Source organism: Eubalaena glacialis, chromosome 14, assembly GCF_028564815.1.
Source record: "Eubalaena glacialis isolate mEubGla1 chromosome 14, mEubGla1.1.hap2.+ XY, whole genome shotgun sequence".
Lineage (NCBI taxonomy): Eukaryota > Metazoa > Chordata > Mammalia > Artiodactyla > Balaenidae > Eubalaena > Eubalaena glacialis.
Genome location: NC_083729.1, coordinates 47,611,293 through 47,639,068, shown reverse-complemented (window position 1 = coordinate 47,639,068; position 27,776 = coordinate 47,611,293). Strand labels below are relative to the sequence as shown.

At 38.1% G+C, this 27,776-nt stretch overlaps 1 protein-coding gene and 1 long non-coding RNA gene across 3 annotated transcripts in view; one reads left to right on the top strand and one right to left on the bottom strand.

Annotated features, from left to right (window-relative positions):
• LOC133105420 (uncharacterized) overlaps positions 1-10,315 on the bottom strand; it is a 209,455-nt gene extending 199,140 nt beyond the window's left edge. Inside the window, exon 1 of the long non-coding RNA XR_009703853.1 lies at positions 10,212-10,315. This is a non-coding gene — a long non-coding RNA (uncharacterized LOC133105420). The remainder of the gene's footprint in view (positions 1-10,211) is intronic.
• Positions 10,316-10,683: 368 nt separating this feature from the next.
• The window catches only part of PPP4R3B (protein phosphatase 4 regulatory subunit 3B), a 66,181-nt gene continuing 49,088 nt past the window's right edge, over positions 10,684-27,776 (top strand). For both annotated transcript variants that reach the window (XM_061210726.1, XM_061210725.1), the window contains exons 1-3: positions 10,684-11,049; positions 12,393-12,448; positions 22,534-22,632. In XM_061210726.1, coding sequence (XP_061066709.1) covers positions 10,908-11,049; positions 12,393-12,448; positions 22,534-22,632 — 297 coding nt within the window. In that variant the 5' untranslated portion in view covers positions 10,684-10,907. The remainder of the gene's footprint in view (positions 11,050-12,392; positions 12,449-22,533; positions 22,633-27,776) is intronic.

Genomic DNA, 27,776 nt, shown 5'->3' with positions numbered 1-27,776 from the left:
TGTTGATATACTTTCTGAACTATTGAAGATCAACTGAAAATGAAAGATTAAATTTAAATTATATGCTTGGTACATTTCATTGTTCTATTTTATAATAGTGACAAAAAAATTTTATTCTCACTTTGTCTTCTGTTTAAGACATAACCCTTACTGGTAGAATTTCAAAATTGTAATTTATGTTTTTCTTGAGTTTTAGATTTTATTTTTCAAAAAGACTCCCAGCTGCTAATAATATGGAAAAATAAAGCTAGTTCTTAAACTCTAGAGACCAGTAGTGCCACAAAGTGAAAATACAGGTCACTAACTACAAACCCCGAAAAGGGTCTCATTTCCACTTAAACCAAGAGCATACACTTTATATCTGGACTTTTCTTATTTTTCACATTCACATCTTGGTAGTTTTCCCTGCTTTCCAAAAAAGGCTTTCTATGAGGGCTATCATATGCTAAGATCTCTAAATTATAATGACTCAAATCAAATTGAGTTCCCATTTTGGTAGTTAGTGCAATATAGGTACTTAAAGACTTTTTCCTTTATAACCTTTGTTATTGACGTCTCCCTGCCCATAAATTACAGTTTTTTAATACATTTTTTCTTCTCTTATAGAATATCTTGAATTTCTAGATCTAACATCAGTATCTTTCTCACTTCAGTTCAGCCAAGCATGGCATTCATTTATTCAACACTTACTATGTGCCAGGTACTATAATGTGTACAGCAGATGCATCAGTAAACAAAACAGATAAAGTTCCAATGCTCACATTCTAGTGGATGGAAACAATAAGTATACAACATCTCAGATAGTGGTAGGTTCTTTAAAGAAAAACAAATGGGTAAGGGGATAGAGTGATTTAAAAAAAAAAAAAAAAGGTACTATATTAGATAAAATGATCCAGAATAGCATCTCTGAGTAGGTGACATTTGAGCAGAGACCTGAATGAAGTGGAGGAAGATGTGCAGCTATTTGGGAAAGAAAATTCCAGAGAGAGGGACTAACAACTTTATTGGTATTGTATGTCTAGAATATACAGCAGCCTTCCCCTTCTGTAAACCAATTTCACAGTCTTTTACTCCTTAATCTTGTGCCTGTTCTTCACCAGAATTAGAAAGCAAATTTTATTAAAGAATATAAAACAAGAGATAGCCAGTGCAAGGTGATATTTTTAAAGCATTTAATCTGGCAAGAATATGCCTGGTTACTTGTAAGAAGACAGAAGATACCGAGGTCATGTAAAAGTTTAAGAAGCTTTTACAAAATTCAGGCTCATCAGAGACTAGGGTGGTAGGCAGCATAAATGGAAAAGAGAATGTGTCTTGCTAGCAAGGGACAGAAACCAATCTAAGTTAAGCTAAAGCAAAGGGGGAATTTTATCACAGGGCCATGAATTTATTTCACAGAAGGCAAGTCACACTCCCTATAGCGGACTTGAACCAGGACTGTCAAGTTATCAGGAACTAAGACAGTTCTCCCTACCTATGGAGTCTCATGGCCTCTCATTTGTGCTGCTTTCCATATAACAGCTTTTTTCTTCTATACAAACGTATTTTCATATCATGGGACAAAAGATGGCTATCCCACAGGAAGTTACTTGTCTCTGAGTTCAACTTCTGGAGGAGAAAACAATAGGCTCAGCTTGAGAAAGGTGTCAAACCTGATTAGAATTGCCAGATAAAATAACAGAATGCTAAGTGAAACTGGAATTTCAGGTAAACAAATGTTCAGTGTACTATGACCCATGCAATATTTGGGATATACTTATATTTTTAAAAAAATATTCCTTGTTTATTTGAAATTCAGATTTAACTAGATAACCTGTATGTTTGTTTGCTAAATCTGGTAACCCTAAACTTGGTGCAAGCAACTAGTCAGAGAATTCTCAAGGGCTCACTCCTTGGGAAGGGAGAATGTTCACAAAAAATGGACTGAGCCAATATCAACATACTGCAAAACAAATGTAAAAAGAAAATGGATAGACTTAGATTAACTCAGAAGGGGATGTAGTTGGGGGGAAGAAAAAGAAGCAGTTAGGACTGAGGATTTCAGCCTGAGCATTGTGAAGACAGTACGATCTGTGACATGAATAGTAAACCTGGTGGGGCAAAATAGTTTTGAAGAGAAAGATGTCTGACTTATTAAATATGAGTATGAAGTCACCAACCAACATATTGGTTGGATATTCACCTGAATATCCTAGAAAGCAGTTGGGGCATAAGTGACTTTTGCAGAGATAATTAAAACAACTCCAGTTTTACCATCTCAAGCATATCTCAAATCACTGCAACAAGTTTCAAAATAAGTCTGAAATTTACAAAATTAATTTAAAGGTAATTAAAACTACCTATTATGAGTACAGTACTAAACGATGGAATAGTTTGTTTCCTTCTGAGACATATATACTCTAATATAGAGTCAATAATTTATGAAAGGCAGACTGATGAGCAGTCTAGTAAAGGTTTTAAAAAAGTCATAAAAAGATAGGAAAAGAGGGCTTCCCTGGTGGCGCAGTGGTTGAGAATCTGCCTGCCAATGCAGGGGACACGGGTTCGAGCCCTGGTCTGGGAAGATCCCACATGCCGCGGAGCAACTGGGCCCGTGAGCCACAATTACTGAGCCTGCGCGTCTGGAGCCTGTGCTCCGCAACAAGAGAGGCCGCAATAGTGAGAGGCCCGCGCACCGCGATGAAGAGTGGCCCCCGCTTGCCACAACTAGAGAAAGCCTTAGCACAGAAACGAAGACCCAACACAGCCATAAATAAATAAATAAAATAAAATAAAATAAAATAAAATAAAAAAGGAAAAGAATAGGTTAATTCTAACTAGAAGAAAAAGTGAAAGTTTCTAAGAAGTGGAATTTGAATAGGACTTCATTATGGAGAGGTGATATTTGAGCTGGGCTTTAAAGGATGATTATAAAGGGAAAGGCTGCCTATGGAGTGGAACAGTTTTATCAGTGGATAAAGAAGACAGTAAATAGAGGTCAGATTGTAGAGGGGTTTCGAATATTAGACTTAGGACTCTGAACTTTATCCTGCATGTGTTGGGAAACACTGAAGAATACCCAATGTCTCATGAAAACCAAAACTGCGTAGTTGGCTATAGTTTTGATATTGACTATAAAATTTAATGCAATTGTCAAGGACTCATAAATTAGAAGAGATATTTTTTTAAAAAGTATAAAAATATGTAGGCCATTATCATTTATGAAAACAGATAAATTATCTTAATAAAATATTGGCAATAGCTATTAGGACCAAGTAGTTCTATAGGAATGCAAGAATGGGTAAGCATATAATCTCTATAATGAATTATAGAGAAAAACCATATAATAACCAGATGTGAAAGAGTCAATTTATAGAATTCGATGTACACTTCCTAGAGAATTTAGAATATTAGGAAACGTCCTTAACTTGGCAAGTGGTATCTATCAGAAATTAAGAACATGTATACAACACTGAAGATGTTGCCATTAAAGTCAGGAACAAAACAAGAATCACCACTATTACTCTCATCAGTGTTCTAAGGTCCTAATCAGTGTGATGAGATTAAAAAGAGGTGGAGAACAGAAACATCTGCAGATGATCATCTAAAAAACACTTTAAATTGTTATAAAACAATTAGAACTAAAGCGAGCAGTGGCCACATATGTTTGCCAAAATAAACAGCGGTCAAACGTTGCCATGGTATGAGCTCATTTCCACTTCTCTCACTTTTTTGGGGCTTCAAGGAGCTACACCAGCAGTGAGTTTGCCCCATCCCCTGTGGTCCTGACCAGGGTTAAATCTTCAGTCCCAAAGTCAATGAAGTCTTGATTATTCAGTCTTAACCTCCAGCCCCCTTGATCAAGCACCCTAAAAATCCAATCCCAAGTGTACTCCTCCAGCTCCTGCTAGTACATGCTAGCGTATTATTTCAGTTCCTTCGGTGCGTAATCTCCTTCCTTATCAGGCAAAGCAATCCCCAGGCATATTGCAACCAGATTTAACCCTAGTTACCATAGCCTCTCAGCTAGGAGAAGAAATGGGAGCAACTATGGAGGAGGTCTTTCTGCAAGGGGGAAGTGTTATCGCTTACTAGGAGTTATAAGCCACTTCTGCAGTCCCTGAGGATCCAGAGATATCTACAGAGCCAAAATACTCACAGGCACCCATCCCATGTTTCAAAGCTTCAGGCTTTCCCAACCAGGGCCCTAGCTGCATAGCAAACCTCCCTAGGCTGAGCATTCAAATATCTTTAGAGCTCTGTAACTGTCAAATCCCGTATCTGTTTTTCCACTGCAGGGAATAAGGGCCTCTTTATGAAGACCAAAGAGCCCCCCTGGCTCCCAAATGTAGTTTTTAACTGTGCATTAAGTGCCCTCAATTCATTAGCCCTCTGCAAGGGAGTAGTACAACTTAATTGGCCACCTCTGCTCTCCTCATAAGCGTTGTTTCTCCCGTTATCTTTCAAATCCTGAACTGTTGAATAGGCAACAGCATTCACCCCTTCTAGGATGTTTTCCTAGGTCACTACCTGTGAAATCAGCAGTCAAATGGCCACCTTGTGCCAGGGACTGAGTAAACCATTCCCCAAACCCCATCTTACTGTCTGATTTCTGACATCACTCCCTGTATCACCTATGTCAGTTCTGGTCCTCAGAGAAGCAGATGCCAAGAAGGGATCAGACATGCAAGATATTAATTGGGGGAAATGTCTGTGATGGATAAAATAGGTGGGCTCAGGAATTGACAGGAAGAGCCTGCAGACCATAGTGCAAGTCTGACCTCTGTAAAAGGAGGAAGGGAAGGAAATACTGGGTGGAGCTTCTGACTAGTGTATTTCCAAGAAAGTCTCATCCTGGCTGTTAAGTTCCCCAAGCCAGAGTTGCCATTAGAGGAGTTCTGCTTTGGACAAGAGAGGACAAGTTTTATATCCCTGCTGTGCTGAGTCACTGGCTGGGAGCAGCTGGAGGTATTTGTGGCACAAACATAATGGTGGAGCCCAAAAGGCAGCTTGCTGTCAGATAACTATGTTCCCCAGAGTAGGTTCTCTTTAAGGAGATCAGAGTGGTGCACTTTAAGGCCACCACACCAACCAAAAATCAAAACAAACTATAAAACTATAGCAATTAACTGTCATACTCGAGTTGGCCAAATAAAACAATGGAAAAAGAATAGTGAATTCAGACTCAGATCTAGATATATGTGTGTATATGTGTGTGTGTGCCTGTGAATTTAATAAAGAATATGATTTAAATAGCATTTCAAATTATTTCATCTATAAATGATGTTAACAGTTGGCTCTCCATTGGGAGGAAAAATTTTAAATTGACATCCTACTTCATATATACAAAAAATTTCAAGTGGATTAGAGAACTAAACATTAAAAAGCCATAAAAACATGACAGAATACCTTGGTTAAACATGGAAAATTAACAACACAGTTAAATAATTTTTTTAAAAAGTAGAGTACAAAGGGCAAACAATAGAGACAATAGCAGACAAGATATTTTAATAAATGTTGGTTGCATGACAAGCAAATAGAAGAGCAGTGGTAAATTTAGCAGAACAGAGGAAGTCACAATCTATATGACCCCAGAGGTGATCAGATAAGAAAAGAGAACAAATTATCTCCACACACAAAAAAAAAAAAAAAAAAAATCAAAGGATCAGGGGTGAGAATTTGAGGGCAAGGTAAAAGTCTATAGAGAGAGGGGCTATATGCCTGACTCCACTTCCCAAACCCACATAACCAAATGACTACCATCCCTACACACACACACACACACACACACACACACACACACACACTCATACCCATACACGCCCTTGTAACACTGCCACCTACCACCTCAGAAGAATGGGATGCTAGGTACCAGAGATGCAATGGTGAGAAAAACATACTCCCTGGGCTCATGAAAATTTTTCATCTACATGTGGAGACAGTTATTAATAAAAACTCATACAAATAAATATAAAGCTACAAGTATGGCATGCTACAATGGAGGGGTGCATGGTGCTATAAGTGTGTAATAGGAAGATAAAATGAATACTCTAGTTGTCTTCCTAGCATCTATTTTACCCATATCACATAGTGTAACATACATGGGATTTGGGTAGGACTAACCCCACCCACAACTACAAGCATAGGCCCTGATTTGCCTCAGCCAGTCCAGTACATGACATTCCCTAGACCACAAAACTATAGGTTCAGGAGTGGGCATGTGACCTAAGTTAGTGTAATCACAGTGCAACTGGGGATATGTGAAGAAACTCTCTTTTGATGTGGATGAAGAACTATGTAGCCTTGGGAGATCTTGGCTACCATCTTAAGATACAAAAGGAATCAGCCTTAGGATGGATTTGGCAGAGCAGAAAGTAGAATTGAGAGGCAGAAGAAAATCAAGTTCTCACTGATACTCTTGAGTCACTCAATTAAATCAACCCTAAGGTTCATCTTATCTTCAGACTTACTATTCACAAGAGCCAATAAATTGTCTTATCATTTAAATCTATGTGAATTGGGTTTTTTGGTTCCAAGGGGATTTGACCTAGTCAAGGAAGTCAGGGAAGGCTCTTCTACGTAAGTGATAATTGTGGTGACATCTGAAGGATAAAGCAGGAGTCATCATGAGATGACTGGAAAGAAGGAAGTTCAGACAAATAAGTGTCAGTTTTAACTTAGATCAAGTAAAATGGGTTGAAAAATGTCCATTGGCATTATCAACAAAGATGTCTTTAGTGAGTTTATCAAGAGCTTTTTGGTGAGGGCTGGGTGATAGAAACCAGAATAGATAGGTTCAATTAAGGAGTGAGTGGTGAGGTGAGGAAATGTAAGGAGTATAAACAACTTTAATCCTTGAACAGTTTGGCTGAAAAGGGGAAAAGAAATAGGAATGTAGCTGAAGAGGATGTAGGTTATCAGTTTTGATGACTTATTTAAATGGGGAAGGCCTTAAAGATTAATCACCTCAAGGAAAAAAATGAATGAATATAGCAAAAAAACTTTCATAAAAGTTTTTCACAAAATCATCGAACAGAATTAGGAAGGGTAAAAACAGAAAGCCTTACATCTCAAGGACATGAGTCAATAAGACTGAGAACCCAGTTTACTCTGTAGAGATTACTATATTTTTTAATCCTCAAGAATTAAAAAGTGTAATGTGCCCTCAAGCGACATTTGGCAATGATGGGAGATAATTTTGATTATTACAACAGGAGGATGGGGTGCAATACTACTGGCATCTGATGGGTAGAAGCCAGGAATGCTGCTAATCATCCTGTAATGCACAGGACAGCCTCTCAAAACAAAGAATTATCCAGCCCAAAATGTCAGTGGTGCCAAAATTGTAAAACCCTGCTCTAGGAATTTAACCTACGCATATATTGGCACACATAAAACAACTTCTGTACAATCATTTATTGTTTGAAATTACAAACTATTGGAAATGACATATATAGAGAGAGAAAAAAATGGTTTAAATAAACTAGGGTACATTAGTACAACAGTATGTACGGTATTCCATTATTTGTGTTTTTAAAAAAAAGGTGGTAGGTATAAATGTTACATATACAGATATAGAAATCTATCTCAACCCTTGGAGTGGAACTTGCCTGAAGAAAACCTTTGCTGGGGAATACACATTGTTGCAGTGCATTACTGCCCTCAGTGTGTCTTGGAGAATCCTGCTCTGGCCCTCTGTCTATGTTTCTCTCCATGGGATGAGAAGTCCATGAAACCAAGGATGTGTCCACTTGGAACCCACTCTTCCCTTTCTAGACCATGCTCTGGGCACCCTGGAATTCCCTGCCCCAAAGGCCAAGCCTGCTCCCAGGGTCTGCACAGTCCTCTTCCCAAATTCTGTCCTCCTGAGGAGTGGCCGAAGGGTGACTACATTCAGGGAGAGTAGACATAGACAGAGCTTGGACAAAAGGCTGGGGTACCCTCTGTGTGCACATGAGGGCTGTCTAAGTGCAGGCAGAGCTGAGGTGTGAGAAGAGAAGGCAGGCTAAGGACTTTAGAAGCCAAAGGGAGACTCTGGAACTCTGAGGAGTTCAAGAATTCTAGATTTGAATCTGGAATCTGGTTTCCAGGCCATATGAAAATATATTTCTCAGGGTATACCAAAGGTAGGAAAAGAAAATATATTTTATTTAATAGCTTGATTTAAAATTTTTAAATCTTTAGACATATGGTATATGCTCTTCCATTTGTGTGCTTGTCCTGGACCTTACAAATGTTAGAGATCGGCCTGTTGCAGAAGAAAGAGAGAATCCCTGTGACCTAGGGCAAGAAAAAAACAAGAACCTGTGCCTGAGGATCCAGCAAGGGGCAGAGATGAGTGCTAAGGGTTTAACTCTGTTCCCTTATTTCAGATATTGGGGAGTATAGCAAAAGGGGTACTAAGGGGAAGGTGGAAGGGATGCTTTGAAACACTGTTCAGATCATTCCACTCCTTAGTTCAAAACTCTCCAATGGATTTGCAACTCATTCAAACAAAACCCAAGGCCCTTCAAGACAGCCTCTCCCCCACTCCCAACCTTATTTCCCACCATTTCCCCCCTTTCTCACTCCACTCCAATCATACTGGTTTCCTTGCTATCCCTCTCACTCACTCAGCATGCTACAGCCTCAAGGCCTTTGTACTTGCAGTTACTGCTTTCTGGCTCTCCCTTCCCCTAGGGAAATGCATGGCAGACTGCCTCCCCTCAATAGACACCATTACCCTTCCCATACTCACTCTCTAACCTTCTGCTACTCTATTTTGTTTTTTTTTTATTTTTTTGGTCATAACATTTATCAGTACCTGGCATAGATTTGTTTACTGTCTTCCTGCACTAGAATGTAAGCTCCATGAAAGAGGGACTTTTTCTATTTATTCACTGTATAGAACAATGTCTAGCACATAGTATATGCTCAACAAATATTTGCTGAATGATTGAATAAATACAGGAAATGACTCCAGTTATTTCCATTTTTTCCAGAGTTAGATCTTATTTGTAGAACAGTAAACTTTTAACATGTATGGTGTCAAAGTGACTTCTGTACAGTTCTCATTCCTTTAACTTAATACATAACTTATACATTTTTTTAGGCCAGTAACACATTATGACTTTGTTCACCTGGTCCCCACAGCCTTGAACACCTTTCAAGCCAAACTCCCACTCAGGGATCCTCTAACATCAGGCCCAAAAGTTATCTGAGTGTGCCTCAAAAGTTATCTGTGTGAAGCCTTCTCTGACCCGAGACAGAAATGTTATTTTCTCTGGGCTCAAAATGCATTTCGAACACATCAATCACAGCAATTAATGGGCTCTATTGCCACGTATATTATAACTATTTAATCCAAGTATATTTAGATTTTAAAAAATCCTATATATCCAGATGTTGAAACGAGAATTTAATTTTTATCAGGCGCCTGCTCTGTGTAAGACGTCTCACGTTTTATTGTACCGCGGAAGGGTGTACCCACAAGATCTGGTCAAAACATAAGCACGTTCTGACAACACCATTGATAAGGAATGACTACAACTCCCAAGATGCGCTGCAGGGTAAAACGTGTGCATCTCGCCTGACTTTCACCTTTCAGACTAATAGGTTGTAAAAAGCTGGCGGCACAAGCTGAGACTGTCTTTAAAAACGAACAAAAGGATTCTACCCAAAACGAACAGGGGGCCAGTGCATGGTTTGTATCCACCGCGCAATGTTTGACACTTAATGTGATGTTTGACAACGTGAACGCCAAGAGAATTCCTCCCTCGCTTATTCAGTGCATAAGACCTCCCGAGAGAGAACGCGAGAAATGTCAGCAAGAGAAACTCAAAAATATCGAAACAGTGCTCTTCGATGTGTTAGGAAAGTAGCTCCCCGCCACTTCCCTAAACTTATCTGAAGACTTATTTTCCGACGTTACAAACACGGGAAGGACACTGTATTTTCATGAAGCAGAAAGTATGCTTTTCAATGGCCAGCCACCAAAAGCCTAACGATACACTTGTGTACAATGTTACAATCTCCTGGAGATGCACAGGACACTTCCTGAGGAGATGCTTAACTGTAACAGACTCCATAGCGAGTTTCAGGGGGTTTCGGGTCGCATTAAAGGGCTAACCTCTTCACAGAAAGAGGTTTAAACTGTTTTTCTCTCACAGGCTGAAAGGGTGAGCTTCCATTAAGGAGTGCGAGCACATTTGCTTCCCTTTTGCTCAGGGTGAGTCCCGTCCAAGGATGCGTACCTCCCAGGCTTGCTTTGTGTTTTCCACAGAGCTGGATCCCACGGCTCGTCACACGCCGGGTGAAGCCAGCAATCCGCACGAAGCCGAATCCATGATTCCGCGCCCGCCGCCTGTCCAGAGAGGACTCTCGCGGCACCAGCTGAGACAAGGAGCTCGCAAGGACCGCCCACCCAACCGAGATCCCATGGCAGTAGGCGGGGCCGAGATAGGAGGAAGTCACACTTAGACCCACCCACCTCAGTCCAGTACCCCGCCTCGCGAGAACACCGTGCGTGCAGAAACGGAGGCGCCTCATGTTGGACTCGTCGGCCGCCGTAGCCCCTGCTAGGACAGCCCGTGCGAGCTTGCTGGAGGAGGAAGAGAAAGGCGGAGAGAATCGGGTTACAAGATGGCGGATCTGTAGTAGTTACTGCGGCGGCGGCGGCGAGAGAGCGAGCGAGCTCTGGGGGGCAAAGGGTGGGGAGGGTGGGTGTGTGCGGGGGTGAAGTGAGAGGTAACCGGGACTCCGGGCGGAAAGGTCTCAGTGGTTCTTGTTGCCCCTTCCCGCGGCTGAACCTTGGGAGCCATGGTGAACTCGGGCCTCTCCGGAGCCGCCGCCGCCGCTGCCGCCACCGCCGCTACCGTCTCTCTAGAGTGAGGGCCGCGGACGAGGTGAGCAAGGAGGCGGCGGCTGGAGCTGTGGGGACAGCAGCCACCATGTCGGATACGCGGCGGCGAGTGAAGGTCTATACCCTGAACGAAGACCGGCAATGGGACGACCGAGGCACCGGGCACGTCTCCTCCACCTATGTGGAGGAGCTCAAGGGAATGTCGCTGCTGGTTCGGGCAGAGTCCGACGGTAAGGTTATTGGAACCGTAGGATAGGGGACCATGCCTCCGGTTTGGGCACAGCCTTGGGGTTTAGGCCCTGGGCCGAGTACTGTTACTGCCACCGCTTGGGACAGCGCATTGGTTTTCTGTCTGCACTTCAGTACGGTGAAGACAAACTACTTTGTCGGGATTTATCCTCAGTCGGACGCCGATTCTCTGTTCCCCCGCCTCCTCTCCTTATTAAACCTTTGACCCCTTCCTCTCCAGTCTCGCCTCTTAAAGAGGTGGGGGGAAGAGTGTGAGAGAGAAGAGAGGAAGTCGTGAGAAACAAGGTAGTGATCTCGTTCTAGGGAACTGACCCTTCCCGTCCCCCTTTATTTTCTTATCCCATTATATGCCTGGTACAAAAGGTTTAGTGAAACTTAACTTTCTGTCTTTTTTTTTTTTTTTTAACTGATTTTGCTAACTAGCCCCGGTTGCCACAGTCGACAGGTGCTGGGGAAAACCAAAATGCACCTATTTCCTGGGGTTATTGCAGACTGTTGCCACGATACACGCACGCACAAGCACATACACCTTCAGTCTGGGATCCCTCCGGGCTATCTTTGTAGAAGGTGCTGTGAACAAGTGGATACTTTACAACCAAAACAAGTTAGGACACCAGAGCAGACTGTAAACTTGTATTCGTTGATTTATTGTACGAGTCTTACGTGAAATATTTTAAAATTAAAAAATGTACAGCCTTAAGTAAAACACCTTCCTCACTGTATCTGATCGCTGGATTTGAGCAACTGATATGTGCAGATTAAAGAAAAATAGCAGTCTTCGGTTTATTTTTGACATATCTTGTACTCTTGCACTTTTTCTTTTAAGTAGTCGTGGACATTTATTTTTACATGAGGTGTCCTGCTTTTTGTTCTTAAGGAGAAAAGGATAAATGCAATTCTGTATTTGTGTACTAAGTACTTAAATCCCTGTTGTCGTCCTTTGTAATTTGTTTTATTTGTTAAATTGGAAATGCAATAAAATAACCTTGTTAAAAAAAAAAATTTGGCTTCAGGTGGTCATTTAGACCTTAAATTTTTCATTTCAATAAAACTATAATAAGTCATCTAGTCTCCGCATATTCTTGGTCTGAATGTTGTTCTTAGATGAATTTTTTCCTTTAAAGGGTATATGGGGTTAGGATGATATGTTCTACATTAAATATGAAGCCCAGATCTTGAGAGAAGAATGTAAATTGGAATACATTTGATTACTTCAGATGTCCTGCTGGGGGAAGAAAAAAGTTGTTTTTTTAATGTGTATTCTGATGTTTTATTCTGTGCTTTATAAATTGAAACTTATAAATATTATTTTTTTAACTTGCAGGATCACTACTCTTGGAATCAAAGATAAATCCAAACACTGCATATCAGAAACAGCAGGCAAGTAGTTGTTTATCTTTAATTTGAAAGACTTCATCTGTGATCAAGGAAGTATTAATCTGACAAAGATGGGAAAGCTTTTCTGACCAAAAAAAAAAAACATGGATGGTAAACAATTACAGGCTATATGTATTTCCCTTGCAGGTTAAAAGTTTCAAACTGAAAAGTGAAAGCTTTTGTTCTGGAAGTAATTTATTATCTTTGAATTGAGCCACTGTTAGTTTATATTGGAAAACAATGTATTCATTAGTCTTATTTAACTGCAGTTAGCCAGGTGTCTTCTATACCCTGTACACTAAGCCTTTTAGTCTCAGTCACATTTAAAGGAAATGGCATAAAAGAAAATTCAAAGGGGTACTCTTTAAAGCAAGGAAAGCCTGTTAGTGGTGTGAAAGTGGATCCTTTGACTCATGCAAAGATAAAGCTTTTGAAGTAGAAGCACTTAATCCTGTTCTTTAATTGTTGTATATTTTTAATATAATAACCAATGGATATTTCATGAAAGTGTCCACTGCCTATTATGCAATGTTTTCTGTTGATACTTATTGTCTTATTTGGGAAAAGAAAGCCTGTGTTGTGTTTTAGTGTGCTAATTATCTAGTCTGGAAATGGCTGCAGTGATTCAACTTTTCCTTTATCCTGTGAATGTTTTCATTTTTATTATGAAAGATTTCAAAATTGAGAAGTACAGCGAATAATATAATGAGTGTCTGTGTAACACCACCAAATTTAACAATGTTAACATTATACCATATTTGTTTCAAATCTTTTTATAGTGTTGAACATTGTGGATAGAATTAGAACTCCCTTTGTACCCATCTCATTCTATGCATTCTCCACCCTCCCTATAAGTAACCACTATTCTGAAGTTGATGTGTATTATTTCTGTACATGCTTTTATACCTTTTCTGCATATGTATGTATCCATAAATAATATGTAGTCTTTTGTGTGTTTTTAAACTTTACACAGTTGATTTCCTATTCTTACATGTACTCTGCAACTTTCATTTTTCACTCAACGTTACTTTGAAGATTTGTTCATGTTAATGTAGATTTAGTTGGGCATTTTTTAAAACACTGTATGATGTATGATATATACCTATTGTTAGACATTTGGATTATTTCTAGGGATTTTTGGGTGTGTTCTGTGTGTAAAGTGAACATGGCAGAGATTTTTGGAGGAAAAGATAAATTATTTTCCAGTTTTTTGTGTATGGAGTGTAAAGTGAATATGGCAGAAGTTTTTGAAGGAAAAGATAAATAATTTGAAGGAAAAGATAAATTAATTATACTTGCATCATCAGTGCCTACTTTCTTCAAGGTCAATGAAAATTTAGATGCTCAGAAACAAATACTTCACACTTGGAGGAATGAAATTACATCTATTGCACAGTGCATTATTAGTAAAAGTCTTACTTTTAAACAATTGTTTTGTGTATACAGTGCATTCTTAGTACTTTGAAATATTTTTAAAATTTTCCATATTCAGTTAATAGTTTTTTCCTTTGCTAAGAAAATATTATGTGTATTTTTTGATGGAGAATCAAACATTTGTTCTGTATTGAACACCTGAAGTTGTTTCCTATACCTTAGATGTTTTAAGGTAAATTTAAGTAAATTTAATTTCTAAGTCAGCCAGGCAGATGGTTACTCTCTGTCTTTGTACTGACTTTTACCAGATAACCACTTTTGGTTTGTTTTTTTGTTTGCTTGCTTTGGGGGGAAAGGAATACCAATATTTTGTAACCATTTTTTTCTACCTGCATGAATATAAAATTCTCAGGAACTGTCTTCTTAAGTGTGACTCCCTACAAATTAGTTATGTTATGGATTCTTCTCAAATTGTATACAAGATCCTTTAGCTGTTGTTTTAACTAGAAAGATCACATTATAGCAGAGGTTTGTGTATAAAATAATCCCCCATCGTTAGTCCAGAATTAACAGTGGTTCTGTGAATATTTTTAGGAACTTTGGGACATAACTTTGTGTGTCATGTTACTCTGCTAGAAAATTTAAATATTGCAGGAGAAAAATATTTAAAAATTTTTTATGCCATTGGGGAAATGTTTTTTGTAATTAATTAATTTTAAATAATATACTATTAGGGCTTTTTAAAAATATCTTTTTCCTTAATTGAGGTACTTTTACTAAATAACATTAAAGCTTAAGAGAACTCTTTGGCAGTGAGAATACTCTGGAAAAGCTTTGTGTATAAAAATGAAAAACCTGTGTAAATGGAGTCAGTTGTTTTATTTTCTTCATTGTTTAAATAGACTGCACTTTGCTAATAGAAGTCAAAGAGCTATATAGGAGTTATGTTAGACTTATTTTCTTTGTAATAGATATGTTTGTTTCACCAAACTCTTGTTCAGTTTGCCTTTTTACCAGGTTACACAAATTGGGATTTCCAAACGTGCTGATATTTTTCTATGTTCATTAGAATTACCTTTTTTTTAATGTCATCATTTAAGTATTCAATAAATTAGTCGAGAAAATTACTTATTTCTAAAATTTATATGAAATATATTGATCATTAGTGGGTTTTTAATTTTAAAAAAAAGCCTTGAGTGAGTTAATGAGACATTCATAGTTTATAGGAAATTTTGCTATATTAAAATACATTGAGTATAATGAGAACCTACTCTATAGCACAGGGAACTCTACTCGGTCCTCTGTGGTGACCTAAATGGGAAGGAAATCCAAAAAAGAGGAGATGTATGTATACATGTAGCTGATTCACTTTGCTGTGCAGTAGAAACTAACACAACATTGTAAAGCAACTATGCCAATAAAAATTAATTTTAAAAAATTCATTGAATAAATACAGAGAGGAATATTTAACATTCTTCTTTTAACATTACAGTTCTGAAATGAGCTAAGTACTGAATTGTGGGTTCAAAATAAGTTAGAATGAGTTGAGTTTTATGTCAAATGGCTCAATATCAATAGGAAATCATTGATTCACATCACTTTCTTTGCTTACTGTGGGCAATATCGAAGTATTGATAGTTAATGGGAAGAAAATATACTTAACCTAAAGGAGCCAATAAACTTGTGAAGTATTTAAACACTGTTAGAAAGGAAAGAGAATGATTATACAGTGTAACACAGAATAAAGTGCCTGATACATGTGTCAAAATTCTAAGTTATTTATCAATAGAATCAATCCCACTTGACTAAATCAAAAGCAGACTCATAGGGTGTATACCTTTTATATTAAGCACAATTTTGTGTTAATTGGGTTTGGGAGAGATGTATAAGGAAGTACTCATCCTAGGTTTTATTGGGAGATAATACATAACAAGTGAAACAGTTACAGAATAGTAATAAGATAGCTGATAAAGTGCTTTAACCCAGTCCTCATCAAGAGTCCATGAAAGCATTTCACAGATAAGGCAACTTAAGGCACAGAAAGGTTAAGTTTCTTAATTGAGATTATATAGCAGGTATGCCCCAACACAAAATACTATGAAAAGTAACTTTATTCCACAGACTTGGGCAGTAGAAAATTAGAGAAAGAAGAGAGTGATTTGAACCAGTCATTGACAAAAACTTCACTCTCCTTGGTGGTGTCTGCTGAAGGAACTGTGATAGGGAAAGAAATAGTACACCTGACACAAAAGGCATTATTAAGCCTATTTGGTTTCTGTTATTAAGCCTAAGAGGTTTCTTATTTGAGAGCTTGGTTTGCTAAACAGAAGGGAGCTATTATAGGTTCTTGAGTAGGAGCCTAACATGAAAGTGATACTGTGTTTAGGAAGCCGGTATGGCAATGTCATGAAAAATGAATTGGAGGTAGGGAGCGAAACAGAAGAACTTTAGGTAGCAAGACCTTTGCAATAATTCAGATCAAGAAAATGAAAGTCTGTTCCAGTGTAGAAAATGGAATTGGAAAGAAGGAAAAGAACTCCAGTACATTTTCAAGAAAGTGCTGGAAGATTTGGTGAATGATTAAGTATGAAAAACAAGGAATCAAAGGTCACTAGTAGTGTTCTTGAGCCTTGGGGCCACAAAAATGATGGTTCTCTCCAGAAACTGGGAAGTTGAGAAGAAAGCAGGGTTACATTTATCATTGGGTTAGAGACTTGTTTATTTAAAAAACAGAAGGTTCTTTATTTTGAATAGGTAATACATTCACATTGTTAAAAATCAGAAGGTGTTTATGAAGTCCCTCCCACCCTGGACTCTGTCCATACAGTTTCCCTTGCTAGAGGCCACCAGTGTTACTAGTTTCTTGTATATCTTGCTGGAGGTTTTATGCATATGTAAACAAATATGCATGCAATTTTATATATATATATTTAATTCTCCCTTTTATTGGCATAAGTGGTAGCAAACAATATATTGTTCTGTGCGTTTTTTTCATTTAGGCTTTGGAGTAAAATAAATAGAAAGGTCTTAAAATTGAACACCTGGGACTAGAGATTGAGAGTTTGATGCAGGAGATTCTGATTTGAGAATCATTAAACACTATTTTTAGCTGCAAGAGAGGATCTCCTTTGAGAGAGTAGATACAAATTGAGAAAAGAACAGAGCTTAAGACTGAGTCTTGTGAATTGTCCACATTTATTCATTCATTGAATAATACTTGGTTGAGTTCTGCTTATGGTTTGGTCACTAACGGTAGTTTGGTTTTTTAAAGTGCAGTTGAAAGCTTTTGAAGAGTTTTCAGCAAAGAAGTGACATGATCCAAAATAGTAATATCAATCTGTAGAATTGAAGAGAAGCAATAACTAGGAGACTGGTTGAGAGAGTGTAGCACAGTCCAAGCTAGAGATAATGTTGAATCGAGTTAAGGTGATGGCAGTAGATACAAAGAGGAGAGGTGGATAGATTTGAGATATATATGGAAGATAGAATTGACAGGGCATGCTGCAGGATTAGGTGTTTGGTAATTAGGAAGAAGGAAGATCCAGTAAAGAAGAAGAAAGAATAAGCAGTTGGAAAGAATAGAGCATCTGGAAAATGTGTTGTCTTCAAACCAAGGGAGAATATAATTGTGGTAAGGGAAGAAGGGCCAATCAGGCAGCAAATGCTGTTTCATATCCTGCCAAGAGAAAAACTGAGAATATTCTAAGTTTTGGTTAGAAGAATGTCCACTGAGATGAAGGTGGAAATGCAAATGATCTTATCTTATTGTACCTCTTAATTGGCAAAATAATCCAATAAACTTGAGGATGTTGGGGTTTAGCCTGAGAGCCACTGTGAGGAATGGACTGATGAGTATGTGAGAGGGAAAGAGGTTTATACAATTGTGAATGCTGCATTCAAATGACAGCATGAATTTGTAATGAGTAGAGTCCACTCTGACCTTGAACTATAGATCAGGTGCACAAGTAGAGGACGTGAATGATTAGGTTGGAAAGATGGAGCAGAGTGATTGGTAGAGATGTGTTCTGGGTGGTGGTCTGGAATGGAGGAATCTTTGGGAATCAGATGGAGAGGGGGCTTTCTTCGTTAGGATCCTTTTTGTTTCTTACAGTGCCACAGGGGAGACGCTTGGGAAGCAAGTTGTTAAGACCTTTGCCATCTTTTAGAATTTGTTCACATTTCTTACGGGGCATAGTAACAGGAACATGGGTTTAGAGTTGGATGGATACTCTTAAGTTTTTTAATTCTTTTATTTCTAACTATATGATTTTGAGCAAATTTTCTGTGAACCTCATTTTTTAAATGGAGATGCTACCCAACTCACATAATAGTTGTGAATTAATGTATGAAAAGGGCTTTAGCATAGTACCTGACACATAAGTGCAATAAGATAACTGTATTCATAGTAATCTTACAATAATCCTTATGTAGACAGCATTTTCCTCTTTTCCAATAAGGAAAGAAAATCAAAGAAGTTAAATAATTTGCTGAAAGTCACCAAAATAGTGGACAGTGAAACTGTGGGTGGTGCTCCCAGGTCCTCATTCTAGTTCAGGGTTATGCCCATTGTACCCAAATATATCACAGATTTTGAGAAGATAAGATACTACCACTGTTTGTAAGTAGTGTCATCATGTCTGTCTTGGATTATATGTTCTACCACACTATTATTTAAAAATCTATCTCAGAAGGAGTTTAAGTCAGCTACTGTTAGGAACTACTAGAGAGTTCATGCTGCGTTGTCTGGTTAATCTCACTCATTTTCAGACTCTAAATTGATTTTGAACTTGTAAATTGAATCTAATATTTCCATCTTCCTTTTTTTAAAAAAAAAATATTATTTCTTTGAAAAACTTGAGCTCTTTATTAATTTTGTCAAAGTCATTGGGGGCAAAGATAGGGTTAGTCTGGCAAGCAGTAGGATCGCAAATATTTCATGACTAGATATTATTCATGTTAATGAAGTAGATCAGTATCAAGGAGGAAAACTGAAACACATAATCCATTGGTTTGTTAGGCCCTTTAAAAATGTGTCACAGATTCCTTTGTGAATATATAAAAACTGGAGACCCTTTCCCCAAAATAGATATTATGCAGCAGGTTTTAGATAAAATTTTAAGGTGTCTGTAGACTCTGGATTAAGAACCTCTGATTTAAACAGTAATTGGCTCAAGAGTATGTTTTTAATATATAAGATGGAAAATAACCATTTCACGTAATAAAACTACACTGTGAAAACCTGATACAGTAAAGGCTAAATTGTCAAGCTTCTCTAGCTCATGTCTTACTCCCATCCTGGACTTGGACATAATCACCTTTTTGGTTTTTTTTTTTTAAGGACCAGACCAAATATAATTCTCCCTGCAAGCTCATTTTAAATCTGACTTCCATAGGGACATAGTGGTGATTAAGTGTTTTAGTTAGTAGAAGAAAACTCTAAGCTTTCCTTGGTTTAAACAGAGGCATTAATAACGTCCCAAAGATATGTGTGCCACACACAGATTAGAAAAAATATGTCACAAAGTACAGTGGTTGAAACAGACTTTACTATGAAAAATTGGGCTTGACTCAATCTAGGCTTTTTGGATATGTAGGAAACTGTGCCACTTGACACTTCATTATGGTTTCAGTATTCTTGTGCCATCTCTATATTCTCTCACCTAGGAACTTTGACCCTTGGAATAAGCAGTTCTAAGGAGTTCTTCTTATGGGTACTTTTTTTCTGAGACAGTAAGATATGGAGGAGGAGGAAAAGGAAAGATGGATTTTGTCACCCATTTGGGATAGGTACATAGAGATGGAAGGTGCCTACTCTTGATGGCACTTCCCTATCCTCTGTTAACCAACTAGAGATACGCTTCGGTCATGTTCTCAATTTTGACTTACCCAAAGAATTACCCAAGACCCTTGTTAAAAATAAGGATTCTTGGGCTTTACTCCAGACCTGTACCCAGGGGAGAAGCATGGGAATCTATGTTGTTAACCATCTCCCAAGGTCAGTCCTCTTTGCATTGAAAAAGGATTCTGAATATAAATTCTATTTAGTTTCTGGGATTTTGACTGGCTTATGGGTAAGAGTTTACTGTTAAGAATGGGAAGGAAAGAACAAAGGAAAATGATAGGAAGAAGGGGACTCAGTTATCTTAATTCGACTTTGTTGCTTACCTCGACTTTTCTCTCAGAAGGTAGATTGGAACCAAAATGCAAAGGGCCTTGGATGCCTGAATAAACGGTTTTGAATTTCATTCATTCTGTTGTAGTAGTGATCTCCAAAATAGAATGCACAGTATGAATAATTGGAGAAGAAACCTGTTTATTGTATCAAAAGAAGAAGTTGAATTTTGCGAATATTTAATAAAGTCACGCGGTCAAGAGTCAAAAATAAGCATAGTATTCTGAGAGAAGAGTAACGTTTCCATGAAAAGTGTTCCCCGCCTATTGTGAGTTATAGCCTGTATGTGCAGATAACTGTTTACAGATATTTTCCAATTTAAACTAACCTGTAACCCTAACAAAATGAGCATGTGCCTTAAAATGGGTTGAAAACAGTACTGTAAGTGCAAGTGAACAAGATAATGGTCAAACTGACATTTACACTCCTAGTGTAATCTGTCGGGCAAGTGACAAAGCCGAAATAATGATAAAATAGATATTATAAAAAGTTTCCCCTCCCCCAAAATTCAGAATTATTAAAAGGATGTCACTAAATACGGATTTGTATCTCCTATCATTTATGGGTATACTGTGCCCTAACTATATTGGGTCTTAAAATTCTAAATAATAATGATATGGAGCCATTGCAGTTTAAACATTTTTAAATATTGCTTATTTAATCTTTATATAAGCCTTTTAATTTCTATTTTACTGTATGTTTTATAAAATATGCCTATAGTAATATTATACTTCTGTATATAATATGTAAGTAATTTGAGGCACACGGTTTTTAAAAGTTTGGAGAGCACTGTTCATGTAGCTGTTTTGAGGAGGGCTCTAAAAAAACAACTGAGGAACTGAGGAAAGAACATGGAGCTTGTGTGGGTGCCCTAGTGCTTTAACTAGAATAGCCTTGTTTTTATCTCTTTTTTTTTAATTACTAAAATTTTGTTTATAAAAAAATTTCTACTGGTTTTTTAAAAAGATTTCACAACCTCTTCTCTACATGGTGGAAGCCACTAAAGGTTTTTAAACAACCTGATAAAATTTTAGAATAGTTGATGGCAAATATCCCTTCCAAGAAGCATGGCCAGCCAGAAGCTAGAACACAGATTTTCAGTGTTCTTCTTACCTGATCACACAGCAAATAAGTATTAATCTGAGGCCTAGATTAATTAAGGGATGAGCTACCAAAGTATTGAAATGTTTTCATTTTTAAAACTTTGTCTTTATTAATCTGGGGCTAACTTTTTTTTTTTTTTTTTTTTTTTTGGCTGCGTTGGGTCTTCATTGCTGCATGTGGGCTTTCTCTAGTTGCGGCGAGCGGGGGCTACTCTTTGTTGCAGTGCAAGGACTTCTCATTGCGGTGGCTTCTCTTGTTTCAGAGTATGGGCTCTAGGCGCTCGGGCTTCAGTAGTTGTGGCACGTGGGCTCAGTAGTTGTGGCACGTGGGCTCAGTAGTTGTGGCACACAGGCTTAGTTGCTCCACGGCATGTGGGATCTTCCCGGGCCTGGGATTGAACCCATGTCCCCTACATTGGCAGGCAGATTCTTAACCACTGCGCAACCAGGGAAGTCCCTGGGGCTGACTTGTAATTTTATATATTTTTTTAATATCAGGCCATAATATTTATAAGTACCGGTCAGCTGAACAGTTAATAAATATAAGGTGTTTTCATAGATTATATTTTTGATAATTAGGGAATAAACTTAAATGTGCATTTTTTTTTTTGAAAATCAAATTTTGGCCATATTAAACTTTCATTACTATGTATCCTTTAAAAGTCCATTTCATTTAGGTGTTGCATAGTGATTTTCGTGTTTAAACTTGCGTGTTTTAATTTAAAACCAAACCTTAGTTTTTAATAAGGGAGTTGACAACTTCTCCCTAAAAGCATAACCTTTTGGGAGGGATATAATTAAGGACATCCTAGAAAAGCACTTATCTGAACTGGAGGTTCTTAATTTTTTACTATCAAAACTGCTGAACTAGGTGCTATTGGTAATACAGGGAGAGCAAGTATTTTCTGTCACCATTGTTTCACATTCCTTAATATCCTGAAGGCTTTTCCAGATTTTAAAAAGGCAAAAATAGAAAGGGTCAAACCTTAGGATAATTTTCAGCTATTAGCCTACTGGTAACCAGCTTGAAGGGAAAAATAAACGGGTAGGTGGTTAGTGAGTGGAACAGCTGACTTTCTGGAAACAATAGGAAATAGATGATTAGAATGTCTACACGATATTTTGGCCAAGAATGCTAGACTTTCCATTAAACATTATCTTGGTAACATGAGCTAGAGCCTGCTAACATGTTTTAATATTTTTTGTTTCAGAAAATTGCTCACTGTCATTTTCAGTACCAAAGCTATGATTTCATTGCCAGATATTACTAAAATTTCAAAGGATAACAAAATACAGTTATATGATGTCATGTGAGTGTACATTAATTGCACTTACCTGAGGGCATTGCTGCGCTGTTTCCTGTCCTCTTGATTTTTATTTATACTTTGTAGTTGTTTCTTTTCTGGTGTGATGATACAGAAATCTTTATTTTTAAACAGGATACATTAATTGTTTGGTCAGAAGCTGAAAACTATGATCTGGCACTAAGTTTTCAGGAAAAAGCTGGCTGTGATGAGATCTGGGAAAAAATTTGTCAGGTAAGGTTATTTTAGTAATGTTTAACTTAAGTTTGCATGCATTCATGATTTATTTTTTTTATTATATCTAAAAGATGTGTATTAGAATGTGGAGAGGTAATATCTTCATGTGAGAATTTGATAACCTAACCTACAAATGTCTTCTATGTTATACATCAAAATGTTTTACTTGAAATTTTTTTAAAAGTTGTAATTTTGTTTTACCATTTTAGATTTTGATAGCATATATTCATAATTAATACCCTACAAAATGTCAAGATCTTCTAACAAAAAAAGATTAAATAGTTATGTTCTAAGGCTTTTAGACTTTTCTTTAATATTTGGTCACCTGTTTGCATAATGTTTATGGATAACTGTGTGCCAGACACTAATAATCAAAAGTGCTCATGACTTCAACTCAGAAGGAACTTACAGTGTAGCAGGATATAGGATAGGTGGTAACTCTCAGGGTAACTAGAATTTTTTTTTTTAATTGTAGTATATGTTTCAGTTGTGCATTGGAATTTTTTTAATGAAGTTTTTATTTTAGAAGTGTCAGATTTATGGAAAACATGAGCAGAAAATAGTTTCTATATACTCCTCTGCCTGATAGCTCTTCCCCTCACAGTTTCCCCTATTAAATAGTTTTCCCTATTAGCATCTTACATTAGTATACATATTGGTCACAATTAGTGAACTAATATTCATACATTATTATGTATTATTATTATTTATACATTATTATTAACTAAATTCCACATTTATTCAGATTTCCTCAGCTTAAATGTCAGTGTTCCAGAATCCCATTCAGGGTACCATATTACATTTAGTAGTTATGTCTCCTTGGGCAAATCTGGGCTATGACAGTTGGTAAATCATAAAATTCATTTTTAATTACTATTTTCTGTAAATGGAGATCACTGTGTTTCAGTGGTTGCCTAGTCTAATCTTCTATTACAGTGGGGTTTTTTAATATAAATTTATTTATTTATTTATTTTTGGCTGCGTTGGGTCTTTGTTGTTGCGCACCAACTTTCTCTAATTGCAGCAAGCGGGGGCTACTCTTCGTTGCGGTCCACGGGCTTCTCATTGCGGTGGCTTCTCTTGCTGTGCAGCGCAGGCTCTAGAGTGCAGGCTGAGTAGTTGTGGCACATGGGCTTAATTGCTCCGTGGCATGTGGGATCTTCCTGGACCAGGGATCGAACCCATGTCCCCTGCATTGGCAGACAGATTCTTAACCACTGTGCCACCAGGGAAGTCCCTATAGTTTTTTTTGACTGTCGTCATTTCACTTATATCAGCTTTACCTCTAGGGATTCTTATCACTGAAGGTTCTTTTTTTTTTTTTTTCTTTTTAATTTATTTATTCATTTTTGGCTGCGTTGGGTCTTTCTTGCTGCGTGCGGGCTTTCTTTAGTTGCGGTGAGTGGGCTTCTCATTGTGGTGTCTTCTCTTGTTGCAGAGCACGGGCTCTAGGCGCGCAGGCTTCAGTAGTTGTGGCTCGTGGGCTCTAGAGCGCAGGCTCAGTAGTTGTGGCACATGGGCTTAGTTGCTGCACAGCATGTGGGATCTTCCCGGACCAGGGCTCGAACCCATGTCCCCTGCATTGGCAGGCAGACTCCCAACCACTGCGCCACCAGGGAAGCCCTCACTGAAGGTTCTTGAGTTAGTTTTATGTATCTGACCACAATCATTTTTTTCCCTTGATCCTCCCAGTAACAGTGCCAAATTGACCACAGTCATTTTTTTCCTTGGTCCTCCCAATAACAGTGCCAAACAGCATAATAAAGTGGCCTACGAAAGTGTAGTAAGAATCTTACCATTCCATAGAAAGCTTATTTGACATATGGCTCTAGATCACTAAATTTTTCTTATCTGGTAGTAGATGGTTTGTTTCTTTCCTACCTCATATCTGACTATGTATGCATCATGTATTGCCGAGCATTATTAGTATACATACATACTAGAATTCTAGTTGATGAACAGTTGAAAACATTAGTAAATATGATTTTCCTTTAATTTGTACAATATACATAAGAATATAATCCTAATTGTTTTGTTAATATTTCACCTTTTTGTTTTGCCTGTTTTTAAACCTGTGGATGATGATGGCAAGAAGGTCCTCATTTTTACCCTTTTTTATCTCATGTGCTCTCCAAGGATTGAGATTGAATTTTATGTTTGCAAAGTCTTCTGTAAAGTGAGGTGTAAGATCTAAAAAAAAGTGACCTCTATTGCAGACATACATATGCAGTTCATAAATACTTGCTGTTCTGTTCTTTTTTTTTTTTTTCTTTATATTTATTTTTGGCTGTGTTGGGTCTTCGTTTCTGTGCGAGGGCTTTCTCTAGTTGCGGCAAGAGGGGGCCACTCTTCATCGCGGTGCGCGGACCTCTCACTATCGCGGCCTCTCTTGTTGCGGAGCACAGGCTCCAGACGCGCAGGCTCAGTAGTTGTGGCGCACAGGCCTAGTTGCTCCGCGGCATGTGGGATCTTCCCAGACCAGGGCTCGAACCCGTGTCCCCTGCATTGGCAGACAGATTCTCAACCACTGTGCCACCAGGGAAGCCCATGCTGTTCTGTTCTTGATTCAATAAACTTGAACCATGAATTCATCTATGAAATGGGGGGGAAAATGTTCCATGTAAATAATGAAAGCAATAATTTCAAAATAAAAGAAAGATTACTTTTCCATAATATTTATAAGGCTGTTCAGAATATTAATAGCAGTATATAAAGGCTAACCTTTTTTTATGATAAATTACTGAAACGTGATATTTTATTTTGTTTTCTCCCTCCAATACCAGCATGGCAACTGGCACACGTTGTGTATGTACTCGGTATATATTTGAAGAATGAGTGAATAAAACAGAAGACAAACATCTTATTTAGAACTAGGGTGTTGAATTACATGTCTGCTGGAACATAAATTTATATTGTGGATAATATTTTCCAGTGATCAGCATATTCAGTTATCCTTTGCCCCATTTTTCCCCTCCCCACACCTCAGCACCTGCTGTTTAATATATGTTCTTGGATATATATATATATTCTTAATGACTTTGTACTTTTGTCTTAGAACTTTTCGCTGAAATTTGTTTTTTACTCTTTTCGCTCATGTAGTTCGGGAGGTCCCCAAGACCACTCACAGGTTCACTAATTCACTAGAAAGACTTAGAGAACTCCACAAGCTATTACATTCATGGTGCAGTTTGTTACAATGATATGATTCAGGTTAAAATTACCATTGGGAAAAGTCACATCGGGCAGAGTCTAGGAGAGTTCCAGGCATCAGTATCCAATTTTCTCTTTTCAGAATAGTCATGCAGACAGCACTTAACTTCTCACAGCACCGATGGGTGGCAACATGTACAGAGTATTACTGACCAGGGAAGCTTACCCAAACCTTTGTGCCCAGCATTTTCATTGGGGTGTTAGTCATATAAGCAGGCTGACTACCCATATGGCTGACTCTAGTTTCCAGCACTCCCAGAGGTTGAGCTGATATTGTGTGACCCAAGATCTCCTCCATAAACCATACAGTTATCCACACATGTATGTGGACTGTCCAGCATAGCCCAAGGTCCCCAGGTAAACAAAAATACTCCCAACAGATAGGATATTCAGAGTGCTTAGAGGTTGACTCTCAGGAGTTAGGCAAGGTCCAAACCTTTCTTTGGGCAAGATTAGTCCTTTACTGCAAAGGCCACCCTTTGGCCCTTGGCCAAGACTCTTACAGCAAAATGGTCATATTTGTCTAAGCATCTACACTTAGTGTAGCATTTATATGACAGAGCAATAGTATCAGTATGAATATGCCTAACATTTGAAGGAGTCAGTCTGGGCTAGGAGTAGATTTAAAGAAACAACTATTCTGACCTATAAAGCCATGATTTACTTTTTATTTTTTTGCACTATTTTGACTGCTCATTACCCTCCTTGATCTACCACTGTTTGTACCTTATGGTAAACTCGTAGAGAACTCTTTAGTGTAGAAATTAGCTGATGGTTAACAGCTAGTAAGTCCACTTATTCCTCATGCCAGTCATTTTCTATTGACATTATATGCTGAGGAGGCTTTAATTCAGTTTCCTAATACATTTGATCATAATATCAATATTATCATAAGGCTTATGTACATGAGGTAGTTGGATCAACAGTGGCAATGTTATACCATATTGCGGTATGGTAGTAGATGTAACCTGAAAAAAGTAAGAGTCAGTACATACTGGCACATTACAGGAATCCCACTCAGTCATTAATAATTGGTCCAGTTCATCATATTGTATGACAGTGTCTCCCAGGGTGGTGTCAGCTCTATCAAGTAGACTTACAGACTTCCATTCGACCTTGTTGAGTCCCAGGAGCAGTGGTAGACTTGGGAAACATATGGCTTCACCCTTCCAGGCATCTGTTACAGTGGAGCTAAGAGAATATCATCTCTTACTCTGAGCTTTTCATAAGGCACCAGTGTTAATATTGGATTTCCTTCATTACATTACCTATTTATTTATTCCTTTGCCCTCTGTTACCATTTCTCCTCCCCATTTGTCATTTTTATGCAAACTTTTCCGCCTTCGAAAGGAATGTTAGGTTTGGCCACTCTGCTGGTCTAGCAAGGTTAATTTTTTACTGCACAACTCAGTACTGTACTTTTAAGATCTAGCCATGTTGCTGAGTATACATTTAGTTTATTGCTCACAGCTGCTGTGTGATATTCAACAGAACCATACGTAATGTTTTACTTTTTAATTCTGGGAAGTCATTGCTGACCTTTGAAAGAACAATTTCAATAAAAAACCTATTTCTTTGTCATTTCTTAACCCCTTATAATAAGAAAGTAGAACTCCTCTCTGAAAAAGATTGCCAGCTCAAAGAGCAATAAGTATCTTAAGGGGAATGGTGAATGATAAAACAAAAGAATCATTGGGGAGAGAGAAATTACAAAAACAAGGGCTAAGGGACTTCCCTGGTGGCACAGTAGTTAAGACTCTGTGCTCCCAGTGCAGAGGGCCCAGGTTCGATCCCTGGTCAGGGAACTAGATCCCGCATGCATGCTGCAACTAAGAGTTTGCATGCCACAACTAAGGAGCCCACATGCCACAACTAAGGAGCTGGTGAGCCACAGCTAAGGAGCCTACCTGCTGGCAACTAAGACCCAGCAC